Genomic DNA, 20,599 nt, shown 5'->3' with positions numbered 1-20,599 from the left:
TTTCAGAAAAATATCTCGTTGCCATGGTAACAGCCGAATTTCCATTTTAGGCTTATTTTCCCAATTTTAGCATTTTCAGCAGTCAAATTGTCAAGTTTTGAAGCCAGTGTTTCTTATATACACAATATATATATATAATGTTTTCTTTCGCAGACCTGACTTGTCCTCATTAAAGTTAAACCATATGCTAGAGGCCATTAAATAGGCTAAACCCATTTTCGGTATTTTTCGCGAAATGCGGTCAAAAGCTCAAACTTAGAGGATTATAGAGGATTATCAATTCAAAACCACTCTGTTATGAAAGCCCTAGAAGTCGAAGAGACGGGCGAAGAGAACGCGAAAATCTATAGTGAGCAGTAAATTATACACGAAAATACGCCAATTTAAGAACAATAGTTTCTATATTTCCTCATGCAGTACAAAATTACAGGTTATGTATTATCTAGTTAAAAGAGGAGGAGGGGGGGGGGGGCATTGGAAGAGGACAGGGATGTGCAGTGATGGTAGCCGAAGGGGAGGGACAGCGCCCCCATGGGACATCTTGTCCTCCCTTTTGACCCTCCCCTGTGGGATGCTGGCAACAGTAATATTTTCAAAAATCGGAACAAGTTGACATTTTGATCCCCGTACAACCAAAAACATACAATTTTGCCTAAAAATGACAATAGATCGTAGATAGCACAAACTATACATTTTCTTACTCCTTGTCATCAGATACCTCATGGTAACAAATATTGGTAGACATGGGTGTTGAACTCAATCCTTAATTAAGGCCCGTATGAGATTTAGCTCCTAGACTACTAACGTTAACTTTAATAATCGAACCTTATTAAATAATATAGGCCTACGATCATAAGAATAATAATAGCAAGTTTAAAAATAACTTGATAAGGAGATTAGCGCTGGCCCCCGATATAATCTCTGATTATTCAAACGAGTCTTTTGACTTGATGACGTGTGACCAACAAAAGGGAGAAATTTTGTAGCAATCGCTTTCACATGCCCTTCTTTTGATTAATACACATATCCCGTTTAAGCGACAAGACGCTGTCGGTGTAGTAACCAATAGACGATCGTGTTGAAGTAAATTTGAGCAAGAAATCCAATCGATATAATGAGAAGTTTCCGGGAAGGTGAAGTAAATTTTCAAAGTTCATTTCGCAAACTCTCTACTAACTGATTACACACGCAAACTTATCAGTCATGTCTGTTAAGGTTTTACGAGGTATTGTTGGTCGAAGCAGCCAAAAAAAATCGATTTTCATTATCTGAATCAATATATTATTGAAAAATAACACTTGGGTGTTTTGCAAACGTTCATTCTACAAATCATATACTTTGAAAACCTGCTTAATTTATTGTTGTTAATGAGTTATGTACGTTTTACAAAAGTGTTGTTGTTTGAGCCCTCTTTACAACATAACTCAAGAACCACGGGACCTACAAAAGTACATCTGGGATATTTGAATTCTTCTACACGCTCGCTATGAATTGAGCAATGCACTTTTTGCTAAAGCTCACTACCATTCGCAAGATGCTGTGAAATACATTTTGTTGTTGCTGCTTCGACCAACAATACATCGTATTACCTTTAAGGGCAAACTCAAAGTACAGGTGACTGGAGAGGGAAAGCCACAACTTACCCCTAATCACAGTACCAGGTAATGGGCCAATGAGTGCGAATGTGTATTTATTTTGGAAGGTTCATGTTTGTTTTAAATTTTGGGGCGTTTTTCCAAAAGTTGGTATTTTTGGTGGTATTTCAAGAGAGCGACATGCCAAAGACAAATCTTAGCGTAAAGCAAAAATATTATACACATTATTGCTAAATTTATTCAAAATCACGATTTTTAACAATAAAACTATGTCCAACTTATAAGCCGCTTATTGGTTTCTAAGGAGCAGAACACTTTCCCAACAGAGATCATCAGAAGTAGCCCAATAGTGTGTATTTGCTGAGACTTTGGCAATGTCAGATGTTCGTCATCATTAGTGATAGTGTTTGCAAAGCGTAGCTAAGAATTTCTTCGTCATTATTGCCCGTTGTGCCTTACTCATTAACTGGTGATGAAGATGTAGGCGTTATATGATTGCAAATGTTGGTAAGTATATAATGTTTTTTTAATATACGATACATAAAGTACAATATATCTTATATATAACATGACCAATGATTTAGCTTACCTAATTAGTACACTTTATGAGATGTTGCGAAGTGGTATAGAAACTCAAACACTGGCTTATTGTTTTGTGCAAGATAAGCGCTGAAGTAGTGCAAACCGTACAATGGCAATTCAAAGTGAATAATAAATAGTCATAAATATGCAACATTCTTAATATTTGTATTATTATTTCTATACTTTTACCAATTTTAGATGTCTAAGGTTCAGTATTTATTTCGATATTTTGCATGCGGTTTTGTTTGTAGCGATAAACGGTTTGTTAATGATTTTTGGTTTATCTCGTGCGATTTGGCGCTAAAAGGAATAACTTTGTCTAGGGCTAAGTTCTTCTCAAGGTTTGTCACAACCACACGTTTTTGCCGCAGAGAAGAATACAGGCCAAAATACTAGGTATTTATTTATAATGTGAACTTTTTATAATGTTTAGAACATGATTCATTTTAACGGATACATAATCTTATTATCCTTATTATTGCCATTTTGTTTATTATTGTTATTAATTTGCAGTGGTTGATAAAATATAATGCAACGATTCCTAATCGGTACAATATGCATCGGTTAGGAAAAAATGTACTGGCAGTTTTGCTATTAGCATACATTTTACAAGGTAGGTTTTATTTTAAAAATACCACCAAAATCACCACCACCGTTCTTTTGCAACATCCATGCTGTGAAACTACTTTATTAATGCGGGTCGGAGGAGAGAATCAAATATTGACACAAATAAAGCTGACACACAAGAGCAATGATACGGGTTTTGTAAAAGAGATGCCAAAGGCTTGATTTAATCGGATTCATTCCCGCCCCGTGTGTATGACTTTTCTCGGGAGGAAAATCGCCTGAAACGTTTGTTGTGATACATTGTTGGCCTTAAGCATATAACTACTGCGCCATATTTTGTAATACGGACTATGAAGGGGGGAGGGGGTTGTTGCAACCCACTAATTTGCAATTATAAACGTCATATACCGTCATCTTTGATACCAATATATAGCTAGGGGTCTGTTCTCAGTGATACCAAAATAAGTACAAACATTCCTCAAATAATGTCGTAATGAAGTCATAATGGGAGGGCGCCTATGTAAATGCGGGTAATAGAAAGTCAGTAGCTCTTGGAATAATTTTACAAGAGCGAAATGAAAATCATTGATTTTACTGTAGAAACCAATGGTGGGCCTCACCAACCCCCCTCTATGGTCATTTTGGATGGCCCATCCTACCCCCGGGTAAGGTGCTGGGGTAAAAAAATTATCACTAAAGTGAGCGCAAACGACGGATCTTCGATTAGCATAGGTTGTTTGGGCATAAAATCACGCGTTTTTTACGACGGATAAAAATCTCATAGTTCTAGGGTTAACACAAGGTACGTAAGACTTATGGAAATACGAATCCGATTATTGGCTTCCTTTACTAATTTCCTATAAGATAAATGTAATAATATTAAGTACATTGCATTTTTTATAGCTAAATGGATAAAAACTGCCAAAAATGGATTATGATATTGGTATCCAAAGCTATTGGCAACGGTATTACGGAAAGCAATTAGCTAATTTGTTTTTACTTAAACTTACGAAACAAATGCTTATTTATTAAAACAATTTACTAATTGACTTCGACTTCACTGATGGTTCGTCTTTTCTCTAATTACTTTCGCTTTCTTCATTCAGTTGCGTCGACACAATGACTGATTTTTCACAAAAATCCATCTGTGTATATTGTTTTCATTAAAAAAATTGAGGAAAACATTTAAATGACCTTTGTATCTAAGTAACGATATGGCATTACCAAACAAACAAGCTCAACACGTTTTGTCTTTTATTGGTTATTGTTGATTGCAAAGACAAAAAGAACAACAACAAATTTATCAGAATTTTCAAAGAAGTAATAGAAGCGCAAAATATCTACGAATAATTGAAGACCTGACCGCAAGTAGGCCTGAAGTCCACTTGGCCCCTCAACATGTATACACTAAAGTTACGAATAGTTTCTTAGGGTTTTAGAATGTTTAATACATGTTCCAGGGTGAAAACATCATGAAAGGTTGTAAAAGATTTGTTTTGGCCCCTGAACATGTATAAAACATTACCAAACTATACGAAACTATACGCAACTTTAGTGTATACATGTTGAGGGGCCAAGTGGACTTCTTGCGCTCAGGTCTTCAATTTCGTTCTTTCTGAGTGATATTGCAAATTACTTCTCTTATTTGTTATAAGGTTTTCCTTTTATTATTATTCAGGAGGGTTCTGAAGCCAACAAATCTGGGTATTTCAGTTTCATTACATTTTTTTTCGAATACGACATCTCTTTACAAAAGTGGCTTTGGTTGTGCATTCTGCAGGCTGATTCACAACGTACCAGCAAACACAATTTTTTTAAACGCCATAAACGTGTTATTAACACGTTTTCGGCACACGTTTTTGCAAAATATTTTGTCAACTCGTTTTATACCCTTGATATAAGCCAACATTTCAGCGTTTTCTGTAAACGTTGTGGGTTTGCTGGGTTACTTTATTTTTCTACTACCATTCTGCCTTTCTAAACTACCACCATGCTTTCATATAAAGATCACGTGGAATCGCAGAATAGAGTAACCAATATAAAGACAAACGTTACCTTCCTAGTCACGCGGATCGACATGATCGACGGGAATTATGTCAATAAACATAATTTTTCACCAGGTTCGCCGTCGCAAATAATAAAAGAGACAAGTAGAAAATAAGTGATCCCGTCTGGGAATCGAAACCAGGACCTTAAGTTTACGAGACCTGTACCCTAACCACTCGGCCACGGGAGCTTCATGATTAGGCTACTTGAATTCGAACCCATAAGCGGTCACATAAACGGTGCAAATAGAAAACATTTTTTCAGAAATATAATACTGTCGTATTGACCTTGGTCGAGATATTAGAGCATTTTTGGTGGACACCGTATTAGCGTTGCACACTAAAATGGCTCAAAGTCCGCAATACCTCCACTATCACGCTCATTTTCCTTAGCTTTGTTTTTACAATAATTGCCCGTCTGAAGCAATTATCAGATCAAAGCAAGTCAGAAGTACATCGTTGTTTTTTATATTCCGTGCAATATTCTTGTATCACCATTCAAAGACATTCAATATAATTTTTTTAATACCAGATCGCATCACGTTCATTGAGGCAAATAACTGTGTAGTTGGACAGGGAAACGATCACGACCATAATTGGCGTTGGGTGTTACACGACAACGACCCATGTAGTTGCACAAGCGTTACTTTTGGAGGAGCGAATTTGATCAAAACAATGCAAACTTCAAAATCGGGTGATGTCGAGGAGCCTATGGCAACCAGCGAATATGTCAGCATGTTCATGAAACTTTATGATTTGGACTGTATGAGTAAGCTTGTTTTTAAAAAATGTATATCAGTTAAGGCCATAATATAGTTGGACGTTTTGCGTGTGCTTTGCAGTTGCGAAGAATACAGCGGTAAAACGCTTCGGTAATATTTTTCAGCAGCAACACATTTTTACATATGATGATGATAAATACAATAACAATAATTCGTCAGCTTGTGTCAAAAATATATAATTTAAATTAACCCAATTTAACACTATTTTGCGTACATAAAGATCTAACATGCCCTGCACCCAAAGTGGTTCAAACAGACCAAGGCAAAACAATGGCTATGGTTCAGTGGCTGGACCCCGTGCCTACTGATTCTACTGATTACGTCTATAAGGCAACCTGTTACCCACCTTCTGGAACAAATTTTACGATTGGAATATCACAAGTTGTGTGTAGAGCTGTAGATAGAAGAGGAATCAGTAAGACCTGTAATTTCGACATCAAAGTTGGAGGTACGTCTTTTAAATTATCAGAATACTCAATGAGTAATAAGCTTATAAACATACCAATAGTCACACTTGTGAAAGGGACTTCTTGTAGAATACCCTACCACTGTAGATTTTCAATGACATCTTTTATGAACGACCCATACACATACAATGTGAATGTAAAAAATGGTAGGGTATTCTAAAAGATCTTTTAAAACACGGTTCTTATGAAATGCTCAACTTATTACATTGGTATACTTTTTGATGACAGTTAGTCAATTCGTAGAATAACATTATACCATCAATATATTAATATTACAAAACCTTCAAATAACTGTTTAAGATCAGACAATGAAGATCTTGCAATGGCGTCTTGCCTTGCAAACCAAACAGCCAACACAGATCCCGGCTAAGCAACCGCTATGATCGCATGGCAAGATCCTATGGCTACCGATGATTTTGGTGTCAACCTTCAGTAGCGTAGCCAGGATTTTGGAACGTGGGGGGCACAACTTGTAAATGTACCGACGGAAATAGTTTTTGCCGACGGAAGTTTTTTTAATTCAATTTAATTCACAATTTTTCATCATTTTTTTAAAACAATTTTCCCATTTTTTTCTGTCACCGTGAGTAAGAAATAGTCCATTGTTAACCCATTTTTTTTTTCACCAACGCCTTTCGTCTATCGACGGCCTTACATGAACCGACGGCCATGACGGATGACCCTAGGTGGTGTATGAATTTCAACCAGAGTAACCCAATCGCTTAATCTATAAAATTTACATAATCAAATTGAAAAACCATACTGCTGCTCATCCTAGCCCTAGTCAAAGTCGAGAGCCTCTGGATGTGTATTTTGTTTGTTTGTTTGTTTTGTTTGTTTGTTTGTTTGTTTGTTTGTTTAAATCAGAACAAACACACCGAAGGGAATAAAAAAATGTCACTCTGGAGTAAAAGGCGTTTCTGTTTTCGTATCATCAGTGCATGTAGATTCTGTATTGACATCTTACCATATGTATAAATATCAATTTCAGTATTTTGTATACCACAGAAAGGCTCTCATTAATCTAAGCTTTTGTAAACTAATACATTATATGCCTTTAAAGCAAGGCCATTAAATTGCTAATTGCTTTGATCCTAAAACTATCGGGATAAATTTCACTTCTCTGAAATCAGATAATGAAGCTCCTTCATTGGCGCACTGCCCAGATCAAGCAATCAACAGAAGTGTTGGTTCACCGACATTTGTGACAGAATGGAAAGAGCCTATGGCTACCGATAACTCTGGTCATAGTCCTACAGTTACTTGTGACCCTTCGCCCGGAACTGTTAACTTTATCAATGGACAAAGACATGTAACGTGTGTAGCTGTTGATGAATATGGGAATCAGGAAAGTTGCTCATTTTACGTAGTTGGTAAGATTACGGGGGTGGGGTAGGACGGGGTTTTAAACAAAAATGAACAAAACCAGATCCACATTCATGACAGAAGCCTCGAACATTGAATTCCTGGCTTCAAATTGCTGTGTTATTTAAAGTAATTGGCTGTGTTATTTTAAAGTAATTTTCACCAGGTTCGCCGGTGAAAAATAAGCAAGGAGACAAGCAGAGAAAGTGATCCCGCATGGGAATCGAACCAAGGACCTCAGGTTTACAAGACCTGTGCCTTAACCTTGGCCACTGGAGTTTCCCTGATTAGGCTTATTGCAATTCGAACCTACGAGCGGTCACTTAAACTTATCTCCTCCCTGCAAGTAGCCCATAGTAGTTAGGGCCGTAAATGTGAGAAAAATATTGCCATCCTCCATGTAGAGGAAATATAACATGGAAAAACGGTGGCATGATCGACAGGAATTATCATAATAAACGTAATTTTTCACCAGTTTGAAATATTTCTGGTAAACAGCGGTAAAGAAAAGATTCGACTATGAATTTATCCCACTTAGATGATTGTCTACATCAACTTGGAATGGAAGATAGTCGGATTGAAGACGGGCAAATAACAGCGTCTACTATCTGGAGCAACAAGGCTAAATGCGGTCCTCACAATGCCAGATTGAATCACCAAAGAGACATATCTACGGTTACTGGAGTACGGTCCGCGGGAGGATGGGTCGCTGCAATCAATGATATCAACCCATGGATCCAAGTCAACCTACGCGCCGTTATGTGGGTCAGTGGAGTGATGATTCAAGGAAGGGATGTATTCGACCGGTGGGTGACCAAATTCAAAGTGCTTTATAAAACCTATGGCGTGGACTGGAAATATGTGCAGACACTTAACAATCAGGAAGATATGGTATGAAACTGAACATAGTATCTTATAGTAAATGTCATTTGTTACGGATTAAAATTTCTCTTGAATCTAAAGAATCATGGAGAACCGCCTCATTTCATATTGTGATTTGTAAGATAAAATCTTATATAACAAGTCTGGTAAGAAATCTATGCTAGATGCAATTAGTGGTCTTCTTTTTCACATTTGTCCGTTTGATACGACATTTACTGTGTCTACTGAATTTGTAAAGCACTTCGACGATTATTTTGTCGAATTTGACCAACTCTAAAATCGCGGCTAAAGCGCTTTACATTGTAGACGTAAGGTGTGGAAAACAAAAGTCTGAGTTGAATCAAAAAAGCCTAGATGTTATCAATTCAAATTCAATCAAAACATTTTTCCACCTAGTTTGGTTTAAAAAAATAACAAAAGCTACCAAAAACAGGAGCAACAACAGCAGCAGCAAAATACAAATAATTAGACAAACAGAAATCACTGAGGAATTTTATACGCAAGAGATTGAATAAAAATCTAACTTTATAGTTCAAGGGTTAATAAATTTTATTAGATTGAAGTGACGACACAAACAGATTGATATTCACACTCATTTGACACCATCACGGAAAGAAAATTGTAAGTGGGCCGTATTATTTATAAGGCCCGGTGAGGGTAAATCGGAGTGGCGTGGCAAAGCATTTTTGGTTAAAAGGGACGCAAGCGGAAAAGAGGGAAAGACAAGCACTTTTTGCGCACCGGGCTCATAATTATTGCATAGCGGTAAGCGTAACATTGGTATTTAAATGTAACCGTACACAATGTGCTGAGTAAGAGATAATGTTGATCTTACAAAGGTTAGAAATTAACTTGTTTCCTATTCAGGTTTTCGATGGTAATACTGACCGGGACACCGTAGTCACCAGACGATTTCCTTCACCTGTACGAGCGACTGTCATCAGGATACAACCTATGAGGTGGCACGGGCATATCAGCATGCGATTTGACCTCATAGGTTGCGAAGGTGAGCTGCAAAGTAATGTAACATAAATTATAAATACAAAATAAACGATACATTAAATTTGCTATATTTTCAGTAGTTTGTTAGTAACATAAATGGGAATTCACGAATGATGTGGTCATGATAGGATATTCAATGTCATAAAATACTCACCACCTTAGGGATAATTTGGATCGTTTGCAGGTATTTATTTTTAATTTCATATATTTGGTCTAGATCCTGAATGGCATTTAGTATTCAAAGCTGTATCTAGCATTGCTACAGCACCAATGAACAGCGCCAACGGGTTTGATGAATATGACCCTTTACAAGTATGGGAAGGACCTGAACCCTTGCACGAGGATATACATGAAGCACGTCAACTCAATACAAAGTTCAACGGACATTACAAGAGTTCTTTCGCTACCGACTGGGAGACTCACAGTATTGATAAGGTGCGATAGGCTAAAAATAATAATATACATCAATTGCTAAAATAAAAATCCCATAATATCACTACGTACGGTAGTCCGATTTAAAGGAGTCCCGCAGTGCTCGAATGGTCAAATGACGTTCGACCTTTGACCTTACTAGCCACTATGGCTTCCTCACGCTTGATATCACAGCATCACAGAATGTACAGTCCTACATTAATAAAAATTCCCTCTAAAGGGAAAGCCAGCTTCAATGCAGAAGATGCCTTGTAATTAGTTTGGGTGGAAGGCATTTTTAGGATCACCCTTTTTTATGATCTATCATGTTTCAGTCCACCAAACCATCAATGATGAGAACATGCACACAGAAACAGCAAACCAAACAACTCCTATAACTTCCTGTCAATTAATTACTCCAAATTGTTCTGTCTTTTTGTCTTTTCTGCCTTTTAGGCTACCCTTAGCTCATTATTAATATAAAGAAATGCAGTTTTTAGTTAATTGGCTAAAAACTGCCACCTTACTTGCCTTATAGGCCTACATGCACATTAATTTTATATTAATTCGCAATTTATACTTAATATAGCACATTATAAAATGTACAAAGACTGATATTGTTCAATTATAATAGTCCTACATGTATATAAATTATACCCATATCAAAAATAGGCCCTGAAATTGCATCGAATTTTTCCCGTTGAAAAGACAAAACTGATGTTTAAGATATAAATTATTTCATAAATGACATTTTGAATCATTTTATCCATAAAACGATACAGGATATAGGATATTTTTACTTTGACTTTTACGTCGATAAAGGTTTTAATCATGTTATCAATACACTCACATCTCATGCTGTGCTGATCTCCAGGACGTCTGCAAATGTAAATCTAAGAACGCCTGATAACAAGGATTCTATAATTTTATTTCGTTGATATGCTGTGGAAACTATTATAGGCCTGGCATGAACTTTTAATGTCATATTTCCTTCAAACCATAACTTTTGAAATTCTCACTCGTTTTCATTCGTTGAAACGGCAAAACATACTTTCTTTTTCTTACAAATCCAATAACAGGTCTATTATATATTTTCACCATAAAAAGTTCCGCAAAGTAATTCAAACCAATGCTAGTACCCCGTAATCTCTTTAGTAAACAAAGACGATCTCCGAATTAGATAGCCAGCTAACGCTGGCGATAACGCTGGCGAAAACATGAGAACCTTGAAATTGATAATGTCCTCATAAGTCCAGAATGTGTAAGATAATGATGTCATTTATTTAAATATATTCGGGAAATAAATCTTATACTAAAACTTACTTTTTAAATTTTTGCTACGTAGTAAAGTTGCACAAAGTAAACTCCAGTATTATATTTATTTTACGAATTCTGTTTACAAATACTTGGTGGCTATTAACGGGTTAGGCCATTTTAAATCGACTTTCGAAAAGTTTGTTGATACATTCATTGATTTCTCAAAAAGTAAAAATCGCAGTTTAACAAATAACGGTTCAAATGAAAGCCATTATTGGGGGCTAATTGTTGTATCACTATGAAAGGCCTGACACTAATATAAACACTTGTTTCGGTGACCCAAGTTCATGGTCATTTCTGCTCACGCACTTTTTTACAGATGGCCTGGAATTTCATATTTCGGTTTGAACGATTGCCCGAAAAAGGTGGTATGTTTTTGAAAAGCGTTTCCGCTTGGAATGTAGATAGTTATTGTTGCTATTACTCTTCGCGATTTTAATTTATGCCCTCTTTAGCCGACAATTTTCAATGCATTTTACACAATAGATACGCCGCTTGCATAAATACCGCTATTTTTAACAGTATCGTTTTTGTTAACCAACTTACCATCCAAATTAGTTCTCAAGACTTTGATGAAACCATAGATACCAAATCGGACTGCATGTGATGAACAGATTTTAAACTAGAATCAAAAGAACCAGCGTAGGCCCTCTCAAAATGTACTTTTTAAAAATATCGCGTTGTGATAAAAATAACTGCCTTTTCCTTGTTTTTTATAACAAGGAAAAGCTTTACTAACCTCAAACTTCACACGTAGTGTTGTCTCAGTGTCCGTTACTGGTTGATATTATCCAGATTAAGCGATTTTCATGATTTAGGCCTACTTAGCCTACATTTGACCAACTATTTGCCCACACCGTGTACGAATATATTCCAAATATGGCGCTGCATTCAGTATCACACTAACGACAAGGTTATACTAAGATGTGTAAGACTATATTCACGGTTTCGCTATTCAAACTTATGACAAATTTGGCTGATTTGCGTTGTTCAATACCATTTTACCCTGATGTGACAGTGACGTCACATCCGGGGTCACGTCAGTATAAAGTTGGTTTCATACTACCCTGCCGCTTGCAATGAGCGGCGTGGCGCACGCGCATTGCAGACAATCGGACACAATCAAGGCTTGTCATTGGTTGAAACGCTCTGCCGCTGCGGCAAGCGGCAGGAAAGTATGCTGGGGGCATTATACGAATTTTATTAGGCGCAGCATCACTCGCTGGAGTTCGATTGCGCTGGTGTACATACACACGCGCTTAAAGACACCGCATAGATGCGAGAGCGAAACAGCTGTTCACAACGCGTTGACATCACTGCCACATCGGGGTGAAAAATGGTATAGGTAATAGATGACTATGAAACCTCAAACTCGCCCCTCGATAAAGGTTGGCAATTGAAGCAGGCCTCAGTTTAGCGAACTTTGTCTAGTTTAATGCGATGCGAGTGCAAGCGCCGCTCGGACTGTGAAGGTTTCTGGATACCGAATATGGGTTTAGATTAGGCCTATATCATGTCCTCTAGGCCATATAATTTTTTTTGGAAAGGAAAGTCTAATCTCGGAGCCTATTCAATTGAGAAGGGACTGGATTTTGCATAATAATATAAAAATTAATACTTGTCGTCCATAACAAGAAAGAATGCCTCGCGATTTTTTTGATATCCTGCCATAGTATTTTAATTGATTAAACTGAACATGAAGCTAAACTAATTTGCAGACCCGCCCGGCCTTCTACATGTAGTGAGTACCACATTAGATTGTGTTTACAAGAAATAATAAGCGCTGCCTCCTCGAAATTTCTTATGCCAGCAGCTTTGATGATTAAATATTATCTACAATCCAGCACCTGTGTTCAAGGCCTTTCTTTTATCTATTGACCTCAAAAGAAAGGATTAGAATGATCAGAATACCGTCCCTGACCCCTTTCCACACAATAATAATGAGTCGGTAAGGGAACGTGCTACCGTTATACTTCAACGAGTACGTATGGCCACTACACAGTTCAATGGCCTTATTGTGATCTGGCGGGCGTTTTAAAAGCACGGTCTCTGACTGCGTGGGCATATTTCCGGGCAAGGAACAATAGAGACCAATTGCCTGGCAATGACGTCACGTGTAATCCCAGTCTATAGTGTGATTAGAACATTATAGGCTGGTGGTCACTTATAGTACGATCAGTACGAAAAGTCCAATGCGATTATTAATGTATTTTCTAAAATTAAAAGAACCACTTTTTAGCGGGAATTTTTGTAAGTTACACAGCTGAAGTTGTGAAAGGGTTGAAAGACTACAATATTACGGCATAAACAAGAATTTCTTTGTTTGGTCGTTATTCCTATAGGCTCATCCCTTAAAGAACATTCACTCACTAGCTATACCTTCATAATAGTACACACATTCATCCATACATGCACACACCCCAACACCAATACATACACCCACACATCTATGATAAGGCTTTCTTATGACTTGGTCAAACCAATAGAGACGTGTTTACAGCTTCTTGCATTTATCTTTAATTGATAAACCTATTACGGAACGAGGGCATCTCATTTCAGTGTAATTTTTTTGCAATTGGTAGGATAAGAGATTTATTTTGTGCGTGGTTTTATCAGGTTTTACTTTTGAATTGGGCAAAAACCCATGCCCTAGCCTAGTAATCTTCTAATGTCTTCCAAGAAATGCAAACTGTTGTATTTTTTCAATGGTGTCTCAACGACATATGGAGGAAACTGAAAACTTGATCGGATTTTTTATTCACATTGATAATATTTCTCAGGTCACGGTAGTGCTGCTTGACTACACCGGTGTAGAGTTAGTGTCTCTACTCTTCAATGGAACTGGCTCAAACAGATTAGATTGGTTTTCAAATGACCGCTTGCTCGTTTCACCATATGATGACATTGCGAGTGAAACTCAAAACTACTTTTCTGCGGAAGGGTAAGTGATGGAATTAAACAACATTGTATTGCATAACTGTAGTTGTTAAAATGTCTGTGTCAGACGAGGTGTATCCTTCTCCGTAGTCCACTTGCCCATTTTGCATACTCTGGCTATTACATTTAAGCATAAAACTCTGATTTATATTGATTTGTGTGCAACTGATAGATTTTCACATCTGTATCTGATCTTTTCAGTCACCGCACTCCCTCTGTTTGTTAGCTTCCTAAGTGGACTACTGACTTTGCCTTGCGGTTAAGATTTTTAACACGGGACTCAATGGAGAGTTAGGCCAATTTCTGGCCTAACTAAAATTGGCCATGATGTAATGTATCTTTAAATGGATCTGCCTTGTGATTGGTCGCCCATATCTCGCTATGGTTTAAATCTTCCGGGCCCGCGCCATTACCATTAACTACAACGTACACAACTATCTGTGGTATTTGCGGCGCTTTTGTAATGACGCGAAAGTTAATCTCTCATCAAACATCTAGCGCGTCTTGTACTATACCATGCTTAGTACTTGTGGTAAATGGACTGATAAACAAGTATGCTTGACAGTGTGTGTTTAGAGAGCAAAGTCCCGGGCAAAGTTCTGCTTAAAATTTAAAGTCCATAGCCGGATTTTCGTGGTTTTCTATCAATAAACTGGTAGATTCCAAAATCAGAATTGTTCAGTATTAAAGTGAGCCATTATAATTATGAAAGATAATGTTGCATTCAATTACTTTTATTGTCACTAATCATCTGATATTCTTAATTCTTCATTTTACTATTGAATACTTTACTTTTAATAAACATCAGTATAATTTTGAGTTCAACGAAATGGGTTCATCATGACTAATAATAACATATATTTTTAATAAAATTCGACTATGGCATAGTCTAGACGAGGTGTGTCGGCAATAAAATGATAATGGAAAGGTGGAATGTCTATGCACAATTGTTCATGGCTAATGGCAAAATATAGATGTCGATATCCCCAACAGCTCCTATTATGGAAACTAGAGCGGTTACCACACCTTCGGCACTATATTGTGGTATATCACTGTCGGCATTTCGAGATAGATACCAAAAATAGGAATATTTACCAGTCTTGATTCTGTATATTCTGTATTTTTCCTTTTTCATTTGACCCCACTCGGGGGTCATATCTTCTTGACATTGCAAGATATGAAAAGGATCCACAATATGAATATCAACCCAGGTCTAACGAGGAGTGTCACCCCCGGTAGGAAAATTACTTTTATTCTATTCTTTACTTTTTTTTCTCTCTTTCATTTGACACCACTCGGGATGTCATATCTTCTTGGGAATTCGAGATATGGAAAAGGACCCAAAATATAAATATTGACCCAGGTCTTATGAGGAGTGGGACCCCGGTGGGAAAAGTATTTTTATTATATTCTTTACTTTGTTCTCTTTCATTTGACACCACCTCTTGGCATTTTGAAATATGAAAATGACTCATATGACTAAGGAGCCCCAGGAGCTTAGTCTCAGACACCACCTCAAGCTCAATCCCAGCAATGTGAAGACTAGGAGGGACAGGAGGTTCCCTCATGAAACAAACCTGCATCACCTTGCGCTTACTGGGATTGAGCTTGAGATGATGGTCTTTTCTCCAAGCATCCAACTCCTGAACATCAGTCTCTTTATAGCCCATGCAATTGCTTTTTCATCATTTTGCTGGACACCCGGGGACTGAGATAATTGGCCTTTTCTGGCAATTGTTGGTTATTAGTTGGATTTCCTTGTGCCATCCTGATGGATCACTTGACTTGAGGTTCTGAATGCGATCACTGTAGTAAAATTTATTCGCTTGATCGATGGCACGACTAACCTTATTGCGGAGAAAGCGACAGAGAAACATTTTCTTCTTTGCAAAAGCTACCTGACGTTTCCTGAGTAGGTTCTTAATCTCAGGAGTGATCCAAGGTTTATCCTCGGAATGTAGTTTGATAACCTTAGAGGGGAAGTGAAGATCAATATTGCTTCCTGAACAGTTGCATTAAATGCATTCGCTTTATCAGCAGGAGATGTCGCGTTCAGAACCTCAGTCCAAGAAGAATGTTTGGTTATCCATCTTCGAAACTCATGCACACTTTGTTTACATAATGGCCTAACTGTTCTTTTGTGAGATTTACCGTTCTTACTATACCCTACTGCTGACCAGTAGACAGTGTTGTGGTCACCTTTACCGATCGGAGAGCTCACAATAGGAGTACCATAGTACTTCTGAAGGTTTGTAATGATCAAATCCAATATAGCATTGTTACGTGTTGGTTTACTGTGATGTACCCTGTATAATTGTATTTCATGAAATAGGGGAAGTTACCTGTATAATCATGCAATAGTTTGTTTATTATGACTTTTCTGGAAATCCCCTATAATGGAAATGACAACATCATTTATCAAGACTATTTATGTCAAGGGGAAATCCCTGAGACTGTAAAGAAAGAATGACATCACGGGAAAAGCCCACAGGAAGTGATGTAAGGTGAAATGTTAATGTCTATTATTAGAACATTGGGAAAATCCAAGATAGGCTACAAAACATCTTGGCAGACCTGTATCGATGTGATTGTAATATGTGGTTGGTGTAGTTACCTCTCAAAAATAAGAGCAATAATAATTAAGCTGGGTACCCACAGAGTATTACAAAGTGTGGCCATGGAGGATTCCTACAGTCCTACAAGTTCAGCCTTGACTGAAATTGTGATTATTATTTCGGAGCTACGAAAATCATGGACAAAAGTAAGACATAGGGTCTACTGCGGATTGTGTCGGACTTTTTGGAAAAGGTTACAATTATTATCATCTGGATACAGATCTGACAGGCTGCAATAGCCTTTATCATTAAGACAGTTTATAGTGTTGATCTGGGCTAGCTAGCTAATGTGCTTACAGTCCAATTCCTTCAAAGAAAGGAAATTGCAAACCAGAAATATTTCATGTAATCAAAGTACTACTATTTGCCAGTGTTGTCGGAGAAGATCTATAGAATACGTCAAAGAACGTACTTCTTCCAAAAAAGGAATATATATTCTTCTGTCCACTTGCTGAAGTCTGGTGTTTTGATTCAACGCAACTGTCAATATAAGTGGGGACAACTGCATCGCAGTCTTGCTTCCTGAAGATATTGTGTGAAAGGTGGAAATAGCACCATTTTTGGAGAAAGCAGCGCAGGGAGTTAAGTTTGGAGAAAGCAGCGCAAGGAGTTAAGTTTGGAGAAAGCAGCGCAAGGAGATAACGGTTTGGAGAAAGCAACGCCATTTTTGTGTGAGGATTTCATACGCAAGGATATTTACGCAGGACAAGTGAATAAGGATATATTACATCAGCCGTCCAGAACATTGCAAGAACTCTTTATGATCACCAAGAAGAAGAATGCTGGCTAAGTACTAAATAGATCAGAGTGTTTGATTATTGTGTATGAGCATTTGTTGTCATACGAGGGCTGGTCAATAAGTTCCCGCAACTATGGTGTATCTCCGCTCATGCATGACTTGGCACTCTGTTACTTACGCTAAATTCGTTTGTACTTTTGTCTTTCAAAACGAATATGTATTAGCGATGCTGAATGCTTGATTACGTAATGACATTAGCATAAACACAATAGCGTATGGGCACTGCCTGATTTATGGTGAAAAGTAGTCAAGAAAATCTCGCGCCAAACTGAGGTAGTGTTACATAATTCCAAATATCTCGAGAATAAAAGTATAGAATCTGGCACGGTTTTTGCAGCTTTATAAACCGATAACATAGGCATGATGCTGGACTCTTTTAGACATATACCATTTTTATTAAAGAAAAGAAATCGTGTTGAATATCTCCAATTATGAGTAGGCTTTATCACCCATTGTTCTTTACATAATAATAGATAGAAAGATTAATCGATGACAAAATTTAACCAATTTGGTTTGATTGGGTATCTACTGATTATAAAAAAGGTAGGTTCCAGTGGTAAAACCATAAACATTTCTTTCTTAATGAACCCTTAATTTCAAAAGGTCTTGTTTTTGTAATTAAAATAGCACACCATAGAGAGGCTCTGGATTGAATAAGAAATTTGACTTTCGAAAGGTGTGTCTAATTTTAGCATAAGACTTGGTATAGCAATTCACTCACACAGCTACTGTTCCGCAAACCTTGTATTAGTCATATTTTTAGTGCGTTTTTGATGAATTTTTACTTTTTTCATACATTTTTGGTACTTTCAATAATGCATACCATCAACGAATGCGCATATTTCTATTTTTGTTGCAACAAATTCTATTGTCCTGACTATGATCTCTAATACCATACCAATAACCATATTTGGTTTTGTTTTATTTTGGAGATAATTTGGATTATTTCTTCTGCCGTGTGGGCTATTTTTGGTGAAGTTCAAAGACGGTCCCTTTCCTCATCTGTTGACGGATACATTTCTTCTTTCACAATTATCAATTGAATATACTCAGATTACCTCATACCAAAAATAAGGCTTGTAAACTGCTTTGGTCCTTACTTCTGCTTCTTTTTACTACACGTTCCTCAAAGGCAATTCAAATTTCTCGCCAATGTTGACAATTGTCAGTGTACATATATCAATGACTTTATGCAAATGAGATTACGTGATTAAAGGTACTCTGATACTAATTGTTGTGCGTTTTGAAAGACAAAGGTACAAACTTTATTGATCGTAAGTAACAGTCATCTAAGTCATGCATGAGCGGAGATAAATAATGGTTGCGGGATATTATTGACCAACCCTCGTATATGGTACCAATCATATACGACTTTCAATTAAAGACTTAGATTTTGTTAGCTTAATCAAACAGTGTATTTGTGTTGTGCATTCGTGTGAATTTGGGTAAAAGGTGATTTTGGCCTTGAGTCAGTGCGACTCGTAACAAAATCAACATGTTGTTATAATGAATGGGCTCTGCACAGTAGGTTAATATTGAGTCTATTAAAATCACCTAAAATGACTATACCCAATTCAGGGTGCTGAGACTTTAGAGTATCTGGGGTTGTCAAAATATGTTCAATCAGCAAGTCTTGGTACGGTGACTCGGGTGGTATATAGACAGCACAGATAACTATTTCAGACACAGCTCGTGGTAGACGGTGGGGGCGGGCGCGAAGCCAAATGCATTCCAGTTCGTCGGGCACATTGATGTCGGGTAAGGTTTCCACCGGAATGTTTTCATTCGGGAGTAAACTGCGACACCACATCCGCGTTTTTCAATTCTGGTCGTGGTAAACAGATTGAAACCATCCACTGCAAGAAAGTCATTGTCAACTCTAAGTACAAACATATCTCTCCCAATGTTACTATGACGTCATAAAGTGAGCGCGCCCTCGAAAAATTGGGAAACATACAAAATTCGAGATAATCAAGAAAGGAGGCGGTAAAATGTTTCCCCTTAGCAGGTTTAAACAATGCCAGACATATTAATTAAATATACGCAAGGATCGGTAATAAATGATGCAAGTTTAAGAAATTTTGAACGACCTTAATTCTCAATAACTTTAAATGACTATGAAGCTCGAAGAAACTGACATATAATAAAGTTATTGGACAGCAAAAAAAATAAGGATTCAACGGGGATCGAATCTCAGTCGCTCGAGTACCGGTCCAGATCTTATGACTGCACTACTTGAGTTCATAGTTGGTAGTCGGGTAATCTCATAAGTCTATGTACAAAAGAATAGACACAAATAATTATTTGATTTTCAGCTAAAAAGGTTCCGTACGATGTGATTTTTACCGGATTTTAAAGTCTATATCTTTTAGAATAAGGATGGATCGGATCTAACTTTTGTAAAAACAAGCGTTTTAGTATGACGGATGAAGAATCGTATGACGGGGGGTACACATTTTCCCGTGTAGGACAATGGTTAAGTCATACCAAGTTTTGGGAAGTAATTTCGGAAGGATAAAAAATGGAAACAATTTCGGTGGACGTTTGAGCAGCGGTTGTTAATGTTATGCCTAACAAAATACTTCTACTTTGTGAATTGTATGATTTTCATACACCACTCTCGGATATTTTTTTAGAAATTTAACCTGTATGATTAGTGTAGATGAATCTGTTGTTGTTGTTCTGTTTATAGACATCCAGTAAATGAAGGTGTAGGCAGACAATGGTTTATTAATAGGAATTACGGTGGCTGCTCTGTAGATAGTGGTTGGATAGTCGTAGCATACGATTTTACACCAAATTGTGACTGGGAGAGGAAGAATGTTCCCAAACCAAATTTTCTCTACAGTTTAAGACGAACTTACATAAACTGGAACAATGTTTCTGGTAAGATTGTTTGACAATAATCTGTAGTGTTTGTTTACAAAATTTATTTTAGCTTTACATCTATAAATCGTCGATCGCAACACATAGTGGCGTACGTGAAGGACAAAATATGTTTCCGAGCAAAACGTTTTTGTAGGTTATGCCTCCAGTGAGGGAGTCGATACTCCTACACTATTATCTCTCAGTGGCCCGATTCCATTTGGAATTGAAGTTTAAGGTTGAAACTATTAAACTGTACCTTTAATAGTTAACAAGGAGTAACTATTATAGGATAATAGCTAGCTCTAAAGCTATACGCCACTATGTGAAACGGAAAATTTGGAAAATCACTCTACGCCACTATGTGT

General features: G+C 37.2%; 1 protein-coding gene and 1 long non-coding RNA gene across 2 annotated transcripts in view; both read left to right on the top strand.

Moving 5' to 3' along the window:
* The first annotated feature begins 2,689 nt into the window (after positions 1 to 2,689).
* LOC140139356 (uncharacterized) lies at positions 2,690 to 6,003 on the top strand. Its single transcript, XR_011857093.1, has 3 exons — positions 2,690 to 2,790; positions 5,322 to 5,558; positions 5,792 to 6,003. It is a non-coding gene; the product is annotated as an uncharacterized lncRNA (long non-coding RNA).
* Positions 6,004 to 6,707: 704 nt separating this feature from the next.
* The window catches only part of LOC140139571 (uncharacterized), an 18,636-nt gene continuing 4,744 nt past the window's right edge, over positions 6,708 to 20,599 (top strand). Inside the window, exons 1-7 of the mRNA XM_072161276.1 lie at positions 6,708 to 6,747; positions 7,172 to 7,411; positions 7,942 to 8,294; positions 9,153 to 9,291; positions 9,505 to 9,722; positions 13,796 to 13,956; positions 20,059 to 20,252. Of these exons, the coding sequence (XP_072017377.1) occupies positions 6,708 to 6,747; positions 7,172 to 7,411; positions 7,942 to 8,294; positions 9,153 to 9,291; positions 9,505 to 9,722; positions 13,796 to 13,956; positions 20,059 to 20,252 (1,345 nt within the window). The remainder of the gene's footprint in view (positions 6,748 to 7,171; positions 7,412 to 7,941; positions 8,295 to 9,152; positions 9,292 to 9,504; positions 9,723 to 13,795; positions 13,957 to 20,058; positions 20,253 to 20,599) is intronic.

The sequence above is a fragment of the Amphiura filiformis genome, chromosome 18 (genome assembly GCF_039555335.1).
Source record: "Amphiura filiformis chromosome 18, Afil_fr2py, whole genome shotgun sequence".
Taxonomy (NCBI): Eukaryota; Metazoa; Echinodermata; class Ophiuroidea; order Amphilepidida; family Amphiuridae; genus Amphiura; species Amphiura filiformis.
This window is presented reverse-complemented; position numbering and strand designations above follow the sequence as displayed.